Source organism: Galeopterus variegatus, unplaced genomic scaffold (assembly GCF_000696425.1).
Source record: "Galeopterus variegatus unplaced genomic scaffold, G_variegatus-3.0.2 Scaffold3592, whole genome shotgun sequence".
Classification (NCBI taxonomy): Eukaryota; Metazoa; Chordata; class Mammalia; order Dermoptera; family Cynocephalidae; genus Galeopterus; species Galeopterus variegatus.
In genome coordinates this window covers 185,650-200,289 of record NW_007729703.1, presented here as the reverse complement: position 1 = coordinate 200,289, position 14,640 = coordinate 185,650, and the positions used below count along the sequence as shown (strand labels likewise).

General features: G+C 42.0%; 1 protein-coding gene and 1 long non-coding RNA gene across 2 annotated transcripts; one reads left to right on the top strand and one right to left on the bottom strand.

Moving 5' to 3' along the window:
* The first annotated feature begins 2,391 nt into the window (after positions 1-2,391).
* On the top strand, positions 2,392-11,550 carry TAT (tyrosine aminotransferase). Its single transcript, XM_008585489.1, has 12 exons — positions 2,392-2,474; positions 3,279-3,525; positions 3,680-3,784; positions 5,425-5,492; positions 6,346-6,504; positions 6,668-6,806; positions 7,229-7,281; positions 8,075-8,227; positions 8,824-8,952; positions 9,281-9,364; positions 10,082-10,180; positions 10,798-11,550. Exons 2-12 carry the CDS (start codon positions 3,291-3,293, stop codon positions 10,936-10,938), a joined length of 1,365 nt encoding a protein of 454 aa, XP_008583711.1. The 5' UTR covers positions 2,392-2,474; positions 3,279-3,290; the 3' UTR covers positions 10,939-11,550.
* Positions 6,498-13,346, bottom strand: LOC103601105. Its single transcript, XR_551433.1, has 3 exons — positions 13,262-13,346; positions 12,519-12,660; positions 6,498-6,975 (listed from the first exon to the last, which is right to left on the bottom strand). It is a non-coding gene; the product is annotated as an uncharacterized LOC103601105 (long non-coding RNA).
* Between the last annotated feature and the right edge of the window lie 1,294 nt (positions 13,347-14,640).

The following is a 14,640-nucleotide window of genomic DNA, read 5'->3' as shown; positions in this document are numbered from 1 at the left end:
AGACATAGGTGGGCTGACACTGCTGCTGCTCTAGGGGAGATTAACAACTGAATAATCCAAGGCTCCTGTTTTAATGTCCAGATGGAGACAGGACACCAACGTTCTAGGCTGTGTGTGTATATGGGAAGGGGAGTTAGACCTGAGTCTCATGGGTAGCTGGGATCCTTGAAAGTCTAAACCTTGTGTGATAGAAATCAGTTACAATAGTCTTCTAATGTTGAGAAAATCCCATCCTTGCTTTATCTAACTCCTTTAAAGGCCAATATCAAAAAGAACGGTCTTAATCTCTGACAAAAATTCCCTGCTTGACCAAACTTTGGCCAGCCTCCTGGACCTTCTCCTAGGCTCATCTGTACCCTTCCTTGTAAAGTCCAGTTTTAGCAAAGAATCCTGCTAAGCCATTTTGGCAAGAACCCTCCCACACCTTCCTGGATATCTGATTGGGTTCCTGTAAGGAAATAATCTAAGTGATTCGTTTTCAGAAATGACTTATCTGAGGGTGTTTAACTGATTCAGAGGTATTTTACAGCCCCAGCCCGAAAGTTGTCTGACTGGTTCAGCCCATTCCAGAGGAGGATCGATACACAGATAGAGCTCTCCTCCAGATGGTAATTAGTTACTAGCCCCTACTGTTATCTTCATTTTCCTGGAAGGTTGCTGAACAGATAAGGCTCATCCTTGAGATGGTAATTAGTTACTAGCCCCCATTGTTTTCTTCATTTTCCCAGAAGGTCCTGTACAGATAGAGCTCTCCTTGAGATGGTAATTAGTTACTAGCCCCTATTGTTGTCTTTATTTTCCTGGAAGGTTGCTGAAGAGATAAAGCTCATCCTTGAGATGGTAATTAGTTACTAGCCCCTTTTGTTTTCTTCATTCCCTGGTGTTTCTCCCCTCAAGGGGCTTTAGTGGGCCTTCTCATGGGCTTGTCCTCAGCCCTCAGACAGAGAAATTCCTTACAAGGGGGTAATAAATCTTAGGCATCGTCTGGGAAGATTGTATTTGTAGTACTCAGTCAATGAGGAACTGGGCCGAGGAACTTGCATACTAGGGAATAAATTGCTTGCTACAGCCCTTTTCCACATGCCTGCTTAGACACACAATCTTGCAAGACTGTTATTAAAGTCTCACCTTGCTGTGCCTCATGTCTCTGTGTCCATCCTTTGGCATTGGGCTGGTGAGGGTATTTCTCACAGTTTCTCATCCTCCACCATCCCCCAGGTGATGTCTGATGACCCAGGCCTGTCTTTTCTTCAGCAAGAATCCTGTTAGGTTGGTTTAGCCAGAATCCCATGTACCCCTGATGTTTCCTCTTAGTAATTTTCTATCCATTGTAGCCCACCCTGCTCCTTGGCTATAAATTCCTACTTGCCCATGCTGTATTTGGAGTTGAGCTCTATCTCTCTCCCCCACTGCAAAATCCCATTGCAGTGGTCCCTATACCTATCTCGGGTCCTGAATAAAGTCTGCCTTACTGTGCTCTAATAAGTAATTATTGCCCACCTCTGTGACTCCGTCCCTACAGTAACACTCAGTCGATTCTGTGTATCATACCTCAATCAGGACATGTTGTCCTGACAGGTAGTCTGAATTCCAAGAGGTCAAAATAAGACATGTTTGTATTGTCTCTTTTTCCTATAGTCTGTCATTGATCAATTTGGTGGGTCTATCGGAATTCAGACTATGATTCCATTTCTAGAAAATTCTCCCACAAATAGCAGGATACTCATAAAAGTTCTCAATCATAAATGTACAAGGGCACTTGATAAGCTTTATTTGTAATACCACAATTTGGAAGCTGCCCCATGTCTGTCGAGAGTAGAATAGCTAAATGGAACACTATGCAGTTGTTCTCTCTCTCTTTTTTCTTTTTTGGTGGCTAGCCAGCATGGGAATCTGAACCCTTTACCTTTATGTTATCAGCACCATGCTCCAACTGAGTGAAGGAATAAAGTTGATCTCTATGTGTGCAGATGAAAAAAATGTCCACACGTGAGAACGTAGTATACAGGCAGGAGGGTGCAAGAAAAGACTCTCACTTTTTACTTTATATGTTTCTGTACTGTTAATTTAAATAGGTTGTTTTGCAACAACAAAAAAGATTTAATAGAAATTACCAACTGTAATTGTAACTACCCTGACAGTCTTCTCAAACATCTCACAAAATGCCGAGGAAGAGTTAACACAGAGTATTTCAGATGCCTGAAGTGAGTGAGGTTAAGTTCCCGATTTGAGGGTGGGGAGTAGGGATAGGGGTGAGAGCAGCAAAGAGTGAGAAGGGAAGGGAAGAGGCCGAGGGGAGGGTTTAGCTCTCATCCGATCCAATAGCATGGAAGTTTTGGGCCCAACGCCCACTTGTGGAGACTATTTCAGGAGTCAGGATCTATATCTGAGTTCATTATCACTGTAACTTGTCAAAGAAGAACTGAATGAGCTTTCAGGTTTGGCTCCTTGGAAGCTGCTTCTCCTTTTAAAAGGTAAAAAATCTCAAGACTCAGGTGATCCCATGGTGATGTTTGCTTTTTTCTTTCTGATGTATTGATTTCTTTTTCCACCCAGAGTCATAAGATGCTTATGGGATAGGCCTTTGCTTTTACTAACAATGATATTAACACTAAATTTCTAACAAGGTGGAGTGGTTCTTTTTGGTTCTCTGCAGAGGGTAAGACACAGTACTGAAGCATTAAGGAGATTTTCTCGGATAGGCCCTGCATGGAAAGGAGGGAACACTTGTGCTCTGATTGTTTAATGATTTTCATGTCATTTCCCCTTAGTTTCACTTAAAGCATGGCTAAGCTTTTCAGGGATTACAAGTTGCACATAGCACATTCCACATATAGTAGATAAATATTCAACTGAATGCTCTCTGCTAACATTGTAGAATGAGTTCTTGCTTTATTTTCCATCTCAGCAAAAAGTCTTTTTTTTTTTTTTTTTTTAAAAAGATGACCAGTAAGGGGATCTCAACCCTTGGCTTGGTGTTGTCAGCACCACACTCAGCCAGTGAGCAAACCGGCCATCCCTATATAGGATCCGAACCTGCGGCCTTGGTGTTATCAGCACCACACTCTACCGAGTGAGCCACGGGCCAGCCCAGCAAAAAGTCTTAAAACTCTCCTCATTCATAACAAGAATCAGCAGAAAAAAAAAAAATAGAGTTTGGAAAGAGACATCCAGTGAAGTCGCCCTGATGCTTAAGTCCATATCTAGCCCACCCCCCAGTCCCTTCGTCGTCGTGCTCTGTTCTTAACACCACAGGGACTTCTTTCTCTTCCTCACAGGCCTCGCTAGCAATGGACCCATACGTGATTCAGATGAACGGCACTGGCAACCTGCCCTCAGTTCTGGACGTGCATGTCAACATCAGCGGGAGAAGCTCTGCACCAGGAAAAACGAAAGGCAGGAAGGCCAGATGGTCTGTGAGGCCCTCGGACATGTCCAACAAAACTTTTAATCCCATCCGGGCCATCGTAGACAACATGAAGGTGAAGCCAAATCCAAACAAAACCATGATATCTCTGTCAATCGGTGAGTTGGGGACACTCGACACTGAGGGGCAGTCATTGCTCCCCCCCCATCTGCACCAGCTGGTAGGAGAAGATGGAAGTGGAGGGTGAGACTGAGTACTGGACATGGGAGACTAACCTCTTGGTGGCTTCTTTATTGTTCCTCCCCTGAAAAGGAGACCCCACTGTGTTTGGAAACCTACCTACAGACCCTGAAGTTACTCAAGCAATGAAAGATGCCCTGGACTCGGGGAAATATAACGGCTATGCTCCGTCTACTGGTAAGTTCCTCCTGAGACTTTATACCTGGTGGCTTCCAAATCTTCAGTGCTCTTATAATTGGACCAAATTTCTGGCAATTTTCCTTGCTTTCCTGATGACCAATTCTTAAGGAGAGCTAAAATTAAATGGCACTTTAGATTTGGAGAAAGGGGTCTTGGGATGTTTAAACACAAGCCAGGAAGGTCCATCTTCTTTCCCGGCTTCCTCTGACATACCAGCACCTCCCCTCTAGGCTCCCAAACATACGTATTTCTCAAATAATGCTCCTATCCTATCATTACTAATTATAATATGAAGGCCTTGAATCTGGTTAGAGCTGCTTGTTTACTGAGTCTCCTAGATCTAAAATTAACTTACTGCCCTCTGTAAATAGCTCCTTTGCTTTATTCTCCTCCTTTATATATTGTAGGCCTATTTTCATTATGGACTTTATCACATCAAAATGCAATTGTAAGTGTTTAAGATTAAAGAGGCACCCCCCCAAACCAAAAACAAAAAACAAAAACAAAGAGTGGGCTGCCATATTGAAGGACAGAGAATTGTTTCTGATAAAAATAAATTATTCCTATTTAGGATTAACTCTCTCCATATTAAAAATTTCTACCCTAAAGATTTTGGTAAAATAAATGATTCCTTGACTTTGTTTCAGTGTTGCACATTTTCCCCCCTGTGTATATGTGTACATAGAACCATATTCTTAATGGAGAATAAAAACCCAGTTTCATGCTAAAATCGAATTTTAAAAACACTTCAAAGAGGTATCAGGGACATGATTTTTAGGTTGATAACTTACATTTCATAAAGTTTCATGCAGCAAAAATCAAAGCAAAACCAAGACCAAAAGTTAGGTTATTAAAAAGTTGATGATGACTTTAATATCCAAAGTGTTAGGAAACTGATTTGACCTGAAAACCAAAACCAAGTTTGCATTTGAGAAATGTTCAAAGGATATGAATATTTCATGCCAAAGGAGATACACATGATAATATGTTCTTCATTATTAATAATTAAGGAAGTGCTGATTTATGTAATTTTAAGAAACTCATCCAAACCTACTAAATTAACAAACATCATGAAATAATGCCTCCGGCTTTGCCAACTCAAGACAATCTTTTGGAAAGCAATTTTGCAAAATGTGATAATGGGCATAAAACTGTCAATACTTCAAGCTTGTAAGCCAACATTTGGAAATATTGTACAAGAAAATAATTTAAAAGAAAAAATTGTACAAAAATACTCACAGGTATATTATATAATGTAAAAAATTTTAAATGGACCACACGTATTAAGTGCATTGATTACAACTTTTCAAAAAATATAGTCCCTGCATAGGATTTAGGGATAATCTAGGTCTTTTATTTTACAGAGAATAAAACATAAGCACAGCAATCAAGACAGGAAGGAGTATTTTATAATGTGGGGAGCTCTTTCTTGTTATTGGCTATGCATTTCTGCTTACAATAACATTGTAAAATATAAAATTAATCTCATTTATATACAGTGGCTCACGGCTAAACGGAATAGAATGTGCTCTGAGCAGGGACAGAGGCAGCCTGAAGCCCGTGTTGACCTTCTAGGGCACAGCCATCAATTGAGGGATGAAAATCTCCAGTTTCCTCTTGCCACTCTTTTCTTTCAGGCTACCTATCCAGTCGGGAGGAGGTCGCTTCTTATTACCACTGTCCCGAGGCACCTCTAGAAGCTAAGGTGAGTCTTAGTCAAGTTACCAGCTCTGAAGCAATGTAGGGCAAACTATAACCCCTTTTCTTTGTTTCTGTTCCACTAGGAGTGTTTCAGGGGAGAAAAAAAGCCAATTCGAGGACTTTATAAATTTGGGAACTTCCTATATAGTAGGGGCCACTAATCAATGATAATATTCAATGTCATCACAGTCTGATAATGATGTTACAACTTATGTGGTGTCTGTCTCAAGAAAGCACATAGGACTCAGAAGTCACCCTATATTTGATTCTTTGCAAAAGATCACTGAGAGCAATAATTAAATAATTATAACACCAAATAATTAAAATTTAAAAGTTTACTGATAGGATAATTTTTTATTTTAGCCTCTCTCATTCATCTAAAGGTCATTCGAAAGATGGAAAGAGAGAGGTACAGTGGCATAGAGACTTGATGAGTTTACTCTCTCCCTTCCCTCCATTCTCTGCTGTGGGGGGTTGACATTTCCTAACATCAGATGTATCTTTCATCTGTATTTCAGAGAAAAGCCAAACTTCAATTCTCTGGCCATAAGTTAGTTAATAAATAACCAGGTGAAAAAAGTCCAAGGTCAGAATGGTGTTTCATGGAAGTTTGTTGAGTCATAGTCAACCTGTCCTTTTTTAATTGATTTGTTTATTTAAGAGGCCAACATTTTCAACAACATATAGACATGAACATATATCAATTTCTTTTGATTTTGGCTTAGTATAGGTCCTACTACTTTACGTAGAACTTGTTAAAGTGAGTTCATTATTGCTCCCGACTCACCTATCTGACAAGCTCTTTTTTCCTTTGCTGTTGGACCCCTAACAAAATTAACCTTTTATTTTTCTCACAGGACGTCATTTTGACAAGTGGCTGCAGTCAGGCTATTGAACTTTGTTTAGCTGTGTTGGCCAACTCGGGGCAAAACATTCTAGTTCCGAGACCTGGTTTTTCTCTCTACAAGACTTTGGCTGAATCTATGGGGATTGAGGTCAAATTCTACAATTTACTGGTAAATGACTTGTTTATTTTATGCTCAAATGCTCAATTACTACTCTGTGATTATATATGACGATTACCTTAGCAGAGAAAGGTCTGGAAAGTGGGTGGGTTAAGTGAGTATTCCCCCTAAATTTCTCAGAATCATCTTAGTCTCACGTTTTATTCCTCCCCAGCCAGAGAAGTCTTGGAAAGTTGACCTGAAACAACTGGAATCTCTGATTGATGAAAAGACAGCTTGTCTCATTGTCAATAATCCATCAAACCCCTGTGGGTCAGTGTTCAGCAAAAGTCATCTTCAGAAGATTCTGGCAGGTAAGTCCAGCAGACTTCACTTCACAGGGGAAATGGGGACAGAATCCTTCAGCTGTTTCCTGGAATGACAAAAAAGAGTCTTTCCCTATGTTCCCAGCCTTGGATGGAGGTAGAGGAACTCCACTGGCATCTCTAGTCAAGAGTGTGCCATAGGAATGGTAGGACTTGCCTAAAAGAAGGAGAAAACAAAGAAATACTTGCCTCTTCACCACTTCCATCATGTAGAAGAGAGGCTTTGAAATACCTAGTTTATTAGATGGCAAATTAAGGCTCTGTACCCTGGAAGAGTATCAGAAGAATTAACCATTCTTAAAGAGGAAGACGAAGCATGCAAATATATAATGCAAAGAACAATAAGACCAGGAGACATGACAAGGCAGTTCATATTAAAAATGATTTCAGCATGTTTCTCTTATTTTTAGTGGCTGAAAGGCACTGTGTCCCAATCTTAGCTGATGAGATCTATGGAGACATGGTGAGTCTGGGTTAGGATACATCACTATACTAATCTCAATCCCTTATTATTTCATGGGACCTTTAGAGGTGGCAACTGGAGTAATACGAAACAACTCCTTATCATTTCAGCACAGCAAATCAGCATCCCTGCACTCTTAACAAATATATACACCCACCACTCCTTAGACAGTTTTCCAAAATCCAAAAAGGTTTGAAAATTCAAATATTCTTGGATTTCATTTGGTTGTAAAACCTGATTTAACTGGATATGAAGATATTTGTAGATTTTAATTTATCCCACTTATGGATCTACGTATTTGTTAAGAGTGTATGGAAAATGTCAAAAATGTAAATATTCTTGATTGGGGGTGCTACCCTAGACTGCTCTGGAAGTGTTGTGTAATGTATGGCGTATCTGGTACATAGCCTTTCTAAAATCCAAGCAATTCTGCATTCTGCAACATTTCTGGGCCCAGGTATTTCAGATAAGGGATTGGAGATCCATATTTTATTTTTTAAATCTGTAAATAGTTAATAATTCCATAGAACGAGCTTCATGGAGTTGTACGTATTACAGGGCTAGGATCAATTTCCTCATCTTAGGCTTCCTTTAATCCAGACCAAACACCAAATTTAATGTCTTTGGATAGTCCTCTTTGAAGTCTCTTGGAATCCTAATCATGCGTCAAGGTAGGAATGAGCCCATAAACTCAAGGCCCTGTACCTAGTGATATTAGGAAAAGGGTGGGAGGCATAGAATCCACAGGAAAGTCAGTAAGAAGACAACCACAACAAGTGCTTCTTCTCCTCAGGTGTTTTCGGGTTGCAAATACAAACCACTAGCCACCCTCAGCACCAACGTCCCCATCCTGTCCTGTGGAGGGCTGGCTAAGCGCTGGCTGGTTCCTGGCTGGAGGTTGGGCTGGATCCTCATCCATGATCGAAGAGACATTTTTGGCAATGAAGTGAGAGCAATGTGGTAAAATAGTGTGTGTAATTTAGGATACATACTTGTATTTAGTTTGTGAGCACTGTGGCTTGGAGGTAGGATTTTTTCCCCTTTCTTCTTGGCCTTATAGATCAGGGGGCCTGGAAAGATGCTGGATAATGATGACAACACTGAGTCCTCTCCCAAACTCAGTTTTCATGTATCTGGCTTTGTGAAGAAGTTCCATCCACCTCCAATTTTAGGACCATGAAAAAGGAAACAATAACAGTAACGATAGCTAATATTGTTTGAGGGCTTACGATGTGACAGAGCTTTATAGGCATTATTTTAATTTAATCCTCACAACAATCCATATGAGGCCAGTCTTAGTATCATCTCCATTTTACAGTTGAGAACAACAAGGCACAGAGAAGTTACTTTATTTGCCCAGTCCCACAGCAGGTGTGCAGCAGAGCTGCGCTGTAAACCCAGGTGGTCTGATGTAAGAACGCCACTAGGCACCATCACTTCCCAAGATTAAACACTTAATAGAAAGAAAGGTCAGAATAAGAATCCCCCAAACAGGGATGCTTAAGAAAGGCTAAAGAATGTTTTCTGGTGGGGGACTTTTAGATCCGCGATGGGTTGGTCAAGCTGAGTCAGCGGATCTTAGGACCCTGCACCCTTGTCCAGGGAGCTCTGAAGAGCATTCTGCGACGCACCCCTCAGGAGTTCTACCACAAAATTCTAAGCTTCCTCAAGGTAAGGGCAGCCTGTGGCCTTCTACTTTGGGAGTTTGGGAGTCAGAGAATGCCACCAATGGAATTGGGAATAATTGGTCCTAATTTCTGGAGCGATGTTACAATATGGGGCTTCCATATCAGGAGGTGTCATACATTTCTCTCACTTCTGGCAATTCACTCTGCTTCTGGCCAAAAATTTCAAGTGATGGAAGGTTTTTTCTTGTTGATTCCTTATGCCAGAAGGTCAAATCTAGGTTCCTAGCTTTCAGTAAGGGTTCTACTTTTAATGATTTGGTTTTTCTTGTACTTAAATTTTGATCCTTGATTTCTCTCTGCCTGCTCTGTAGTCCAATGCTGATCTCTGCTATGGGGCATTGGCTGCCATCCCTGGACTCCGGCCAGTCCTCCCTTCTGGGGCCATGTACCTCATGGTAAGTATGTGGGTGACAGTCACTAGCTCTATGTATGTTGTAAAGCAAAGGGAAGCCAGTCAGCAGGACTGCCACAGGTGGTTGTGTGGGGCGTGCCACCATTCAGAAAGACAACCAGCTAGGTTCCTGCGCCAGTCAGTTTAGGAATTATCTTGTTCTGAATGGTCCCGCTGATGTAATTTATCCTCAGTATTCATAAAACTCTCTTCAGTACAGAGAATCATTGTATGTGTAGATGCAGGGAAGACAGAAGAGACAAATAAGAGGCTTTCCATACCATTGTTGTTTTCAACTGGGATACTGCTTCCCTAGGGGTGTGTAGGAACATATGGGAGTTTTGTTTTCAGAATGACTCGGGGGTGCTATCGCCATTTTGTGGGCCAGGGATGCCAAATATCCTGTAGTGGGTAGCATAGACCCATGCAATAAAGAATTGCCTGGGCCTAATGATAATAGTGCCTTTTTTGAGAAATGCTGGCTTTCATTTATCAGCCTCCAGGGAAAAACTTTTCATATATATATATATGTGTTTTAGTTCATTTATATATATATATATATATCTTCTCCTCCCTGCGAGAAATTCCTTGAGCTCATAAGTGCTAGCACTCTTAGTTATCAGCAGTAGAGTTCCAAGATATCTTTTCATTTCTGGCATAAAAAAGCGGCCTGTTTTCCCCTTCTGATAACTTTGCCCCTCCCCTGCTATTATTGATATAGGTTGAAATTGAGATGGAACATTTCCCAGAATTTGAGAATGACGTGGAGTTCACAGAGCGGTTACTTGCTGAGCAATCTGTCCACTGCCTCCCAGCAACGGTGAGTGCTTGTGTGTCCCCAGGACATCCTCAACAGTTTACGAGCTCCAGGAGCTCTCCGTGACCTGGTTTTTAGCCTGACTCCTCCCCCACCCCCCCAAAAGCATATTCTCATTTGATAATATTCAAACTGATGTGTCTCGTGGCTTATATTTAAAATTTGTTTCTCCCCCATCATTATCTCATCCATATTGGGAGGAAAAGTTGTAAACAAACATTCTAGGTGAGAGGAAACAAAGCTTGTCCCACAAGTCCCTTTTGAGGGCCGGCCCGTGGTTCACTCGGGAGAGTGCGGTGCTGATAACACCAAGGCCCCGGGTTCGGATCCCATATAGGGATGGCCGGTTCGCTCGCTGGCTGAGCGTGGTGCTGACAACACCAAGTCAAGCGTTGAGATCCCCTTACCGGTCATCTTTTGGAAAAAAAAAAAAAAACAAAAACAAGTCCCTTTTGAGATGAATTAGTTCTTGTAGATTTAGCACCCCAGGGACAGGCACTGAATGAAGTGATAGCCCTAACAGCATCACCGCTTCTTGCTGATTAGGGCCCTGGCCATTTTAGGGTGGTCCAGTATCAGGTTCAACTGCTCTGAAAATAACAGGCTCTTATTTATTTCAGTGCTTCGAGTACCCGAATTTCTTCCGAGTGGTAATCACAGTCCCCGAGGTGATGATGCTGGAGGCTTGTAGCCGAATCCAAGAGTTCTGTGAGCAGCACTACAATTGTGCTGAAGGCAGCCAGGAGGAGTGTGACAAATAGGCCCTCGTCCATTCTCCTGAGGATGTGTCCCACTCGGGGAGGGCTGGACTGAGCCTTGCTGCACCTTAGGGAGTCAGATGCCCCTCCTGGGAGAGAAGCCTCAAAAGCACCATGTCAAGGGTTCGGGATTGCTCCTGCTTTTCCCCAGTTACATCCACATATAACCCTGAATCCAATTCTCCTCTCGCTCTGCTCTGCTGGAGTAACTCACTAATTCATTAATCTGTCCTCCTCCTATATGACTTCCTCCTTTTTTCCCTGACAGCACCAAGTGAACAAAGTTTACTAGAAAGCAGTCATGACAAGAAAAATAAGGTCATGATGAGAGAAACAAAAGATTGACAGAACTTGTGCCCCCAACCATTTCCTCATATTCTACGTAAGAACATACTCTCTCCAGTCAGGTCTGAAGCCCAGCTCTGTTACTGCCTCACTTCAGGTATACCTCGCTTTATGCAACAGAATTACAACTGGAAAGAAGCTGGGGACACATTCATTTGGTTAATTATATTACAAACACATTAGGAAAAGTTATTTGAAGGATCCCTGATAGAATTTTGTAAATTTTTAAAAAGAATTATTTTGTGATGCAAATAAATATCCTTTAATTGATTGACTTCCTAAATTTAGATTTGTGTGCATCAGGTTCTCTAAACGTGAGGGAACATCTGTACTAGACAAAGGAGGAATCACAGGACCTTCCAGATACACTGCTGTGTGAGAGCCAGAGGTATCCTCACTTGTCATTGTTACAAAATCATTACTACGTTTGCTGTAATGTTAATATTGATTTGTTAATATGTTATATTATCTTTTCATATGTTTTCTAAGAAACATTTATTTTCACAAGATCCTTTATTTTGCCAAGGGCATAAATTATTATTTTTTTCTTTTTTAAAAAAAATAAATTTTACCAAGTATGCTCTTCTGTGATGTGGTTTTTCTCCTCTGCAGGGAAATTTCTATTTCCAGGCACCACTTAGTCTGATTGATGCATTACCCACTAGGTTTCATTTATTTCTTTGTAGATGTAGTGACTTTAGGAGTTACTTAAGAAAAACTATTCCTAAAATGTTTCATTTGGGAGCTCAACCTCTGGCTTCCTACTTAGAAACAAGGCAGACTCAGAGGCAACAAATTATAACCTCTTGCCTTTGACTTCACATTTTCAACTTCTTGGATCCCTGACCTCTGGTCCCAAATTCCTACCCTTGTCTAATCGCTCACTGGAGATCAAAGTTAAACTGGTTCAACTTGACCCAGTGAATGAGAGGTGTCCCAGACCTTCTTTCAGCATGAGCCTTATGTCTGCAAATCCTCTTAGGCATAGTTGCCTGTTGAATTTTTTTCTCACCACTTCTCTTAGAGAAGGGAGCCTGAAGTTATCCTGCAAAGTCGGGAGCAGGAATATACCATAACCAGTCTGGAGATTCCTCCAAGGGAAGTTTTCCTTATCCAGAAGTGGAACTTCAGGTCTCAACCCTGCGAATCACACCCAATTAATTTCCTTTACAAAAATAAATATCAAATATCCCCTCCCAATCTACGTTTGAGTTCAGTGAGCTCACACTAAAATTTACCTTTTTTCTTCAACAAATCCAAAATGAATATACAATGACTGAGATATTAACACTTGTTTCCTGTACGTGAGCACTGCTGATAATTTTCCAAAAATGTCTGGTTCCTCTTCTCCTGTCCCCCGCTCCAAGCGCCCAATGATCTCTGTCCAGAAATAAACAGGAAGATTTAGGCGGTTCCACAAGAGGTTTTAGCTTTTCACGGATAGATAATTTTATCCAGCATTACAGAATTCCACTCAGACCTCTTAAATTTCTGAATTTCCTTGGTGTTCACATTTTGATAAAGTAGCCAAATGCACATTCAAACACTCACAAAGTAACACATGCACATCAGACACGTTTCAAACGATATATACAAACAAAACCCCCCTCCTTCCGCCTCGTCCCCATCCGTCAGCCACCCAGTTTCTTCTCTGGAGGGAATCAGTTATAATTATTCTGTGCATGGATAAGCAAGCAAGCGCGCGAGCGAACTTTCCCTGTTTTTCAAGTCAATTATTACTCAACTTTATAATTCTACGCCCTAAGAAAGTCAAACAGAGATGACAGCTCTGAGATGTCCATCACGTCCTGGGTGTCTCTAGATAAAAAAGGAAGCCCCAGGCAGGGGCCGCTTCCAAACAAGCTTAAAATTCCCCAGAGCCAGTTTCCAGATGCTTTGTGGATGGAGGCGTCCGAGCATCTCGGATTAAAACAAAGAATGCGTTAGGTCGGAAACAAGGGCTCTAAAGCTGTGAATTCACCTTTCTTTCTATGCCGTCCGGCTAGCCGGCGGGGACCAAAGACGTGGCAGCACCAAGCCGCCCATCACAGCGCTGGCAGCCATCAACTCCTAGACCCCAGGCGCGCGGTTGCGCAGGCGCAGATGCGCAGCTGGGGGACCCGCGAGAATCAGAGCGCATGCGCAGTCGCAGGGCGCCGCTGCCTCAGCTGGGCAGGCGCAGAACTTGGTCAGATCGAGAGGGTCCGTTACTCGAAAGCCGTTCGTGTTTTTTTCTTGTATAGGGTTTTACGTTCTGTTTCTTCCTTTAGTTTATTTCCCGGACACGCTCCATGTTGTGAGATTCTTTTCCTCCTTTGCCCCCAATTTGGGCCTCATCTGGTGGAAGTCTTGCAGAAAGTTGACAAATCATCCCTGGGCGTTCTAAACACCTATTAACCGTTTCCCAGCTCTAGGCCAGTCCCAACAAGCCTCGTGAATTGTGACCCGGACAGAAAATCCCTTCAGATGGTGACAGTTTCCAAAAGTATGGCCCCCGTGGAACTCTTCTGCATAGAATTGTGTCCCTCACGGTCCCCAGTGCCTGCCACAGGTGTTAAGATCTCCACTCAGAAAAATGAATCCATCCCTATCCTTTTTTTTGCAGCTGGCTGGTATGGGTATCTGAACCTTTGACCTTGGTGATATAACACTGGGCTCTAACCAACTGAGCTAACAGACCAGCCCCTGCCCCAATGACCACTTGTTAAATAAAGCAGGACACTAAAGTGGCGAGGATAGATTGAAATCAGGAATAATCTATTGCAGTAGAGAAGAGTCCAGCACGAACTGAACTCAACTTCCATCGGCAGAGAGGTGACTCAGCCTTCTTAAGGGAGAATGAGGGAATATGAAGAGGGACAAGGGTTGAGCTCAGTAGAGTGCAGGGAAGTGAGAAATTGCAAAAAGTGGGAAGGGAGAGGTAGGTTCATATGAAACCCATCTGGGTTAAATGGCCCTCACGGAAGTTAGGCTACTCCCTTCCCACAGATGCTGGGAGACAGGGACATTATCTTCAGGTGTTGATTGGAGCAAAGAGTAAATTCCTTTTGCACCCTTGAGTTTTCTCAGGCAGTAACTATAAGTGGGGCTAGGGCCTTGAGTTGTTAGAAACTATGTTACTATCTGTAGAGGTCTAGTCAAGAAGTGGCTCAGAAGAGCCTGGCTAGAGTTCTGTCAAGGAAATAATCTTTGGTTTTTTTTTTTTTATATATATATATATATATTTATTTTGTCAATATACAATGTATTTAGTTATTGTGTCCCTTCACCGAAACCTCCCTCCCTCCTCCCTCTCCCCCCTCCCACCCAGGTGTGTCCCCTCCATTTTCTTGTTGTAAGAACTTCAAAAAAAAAAAAAAA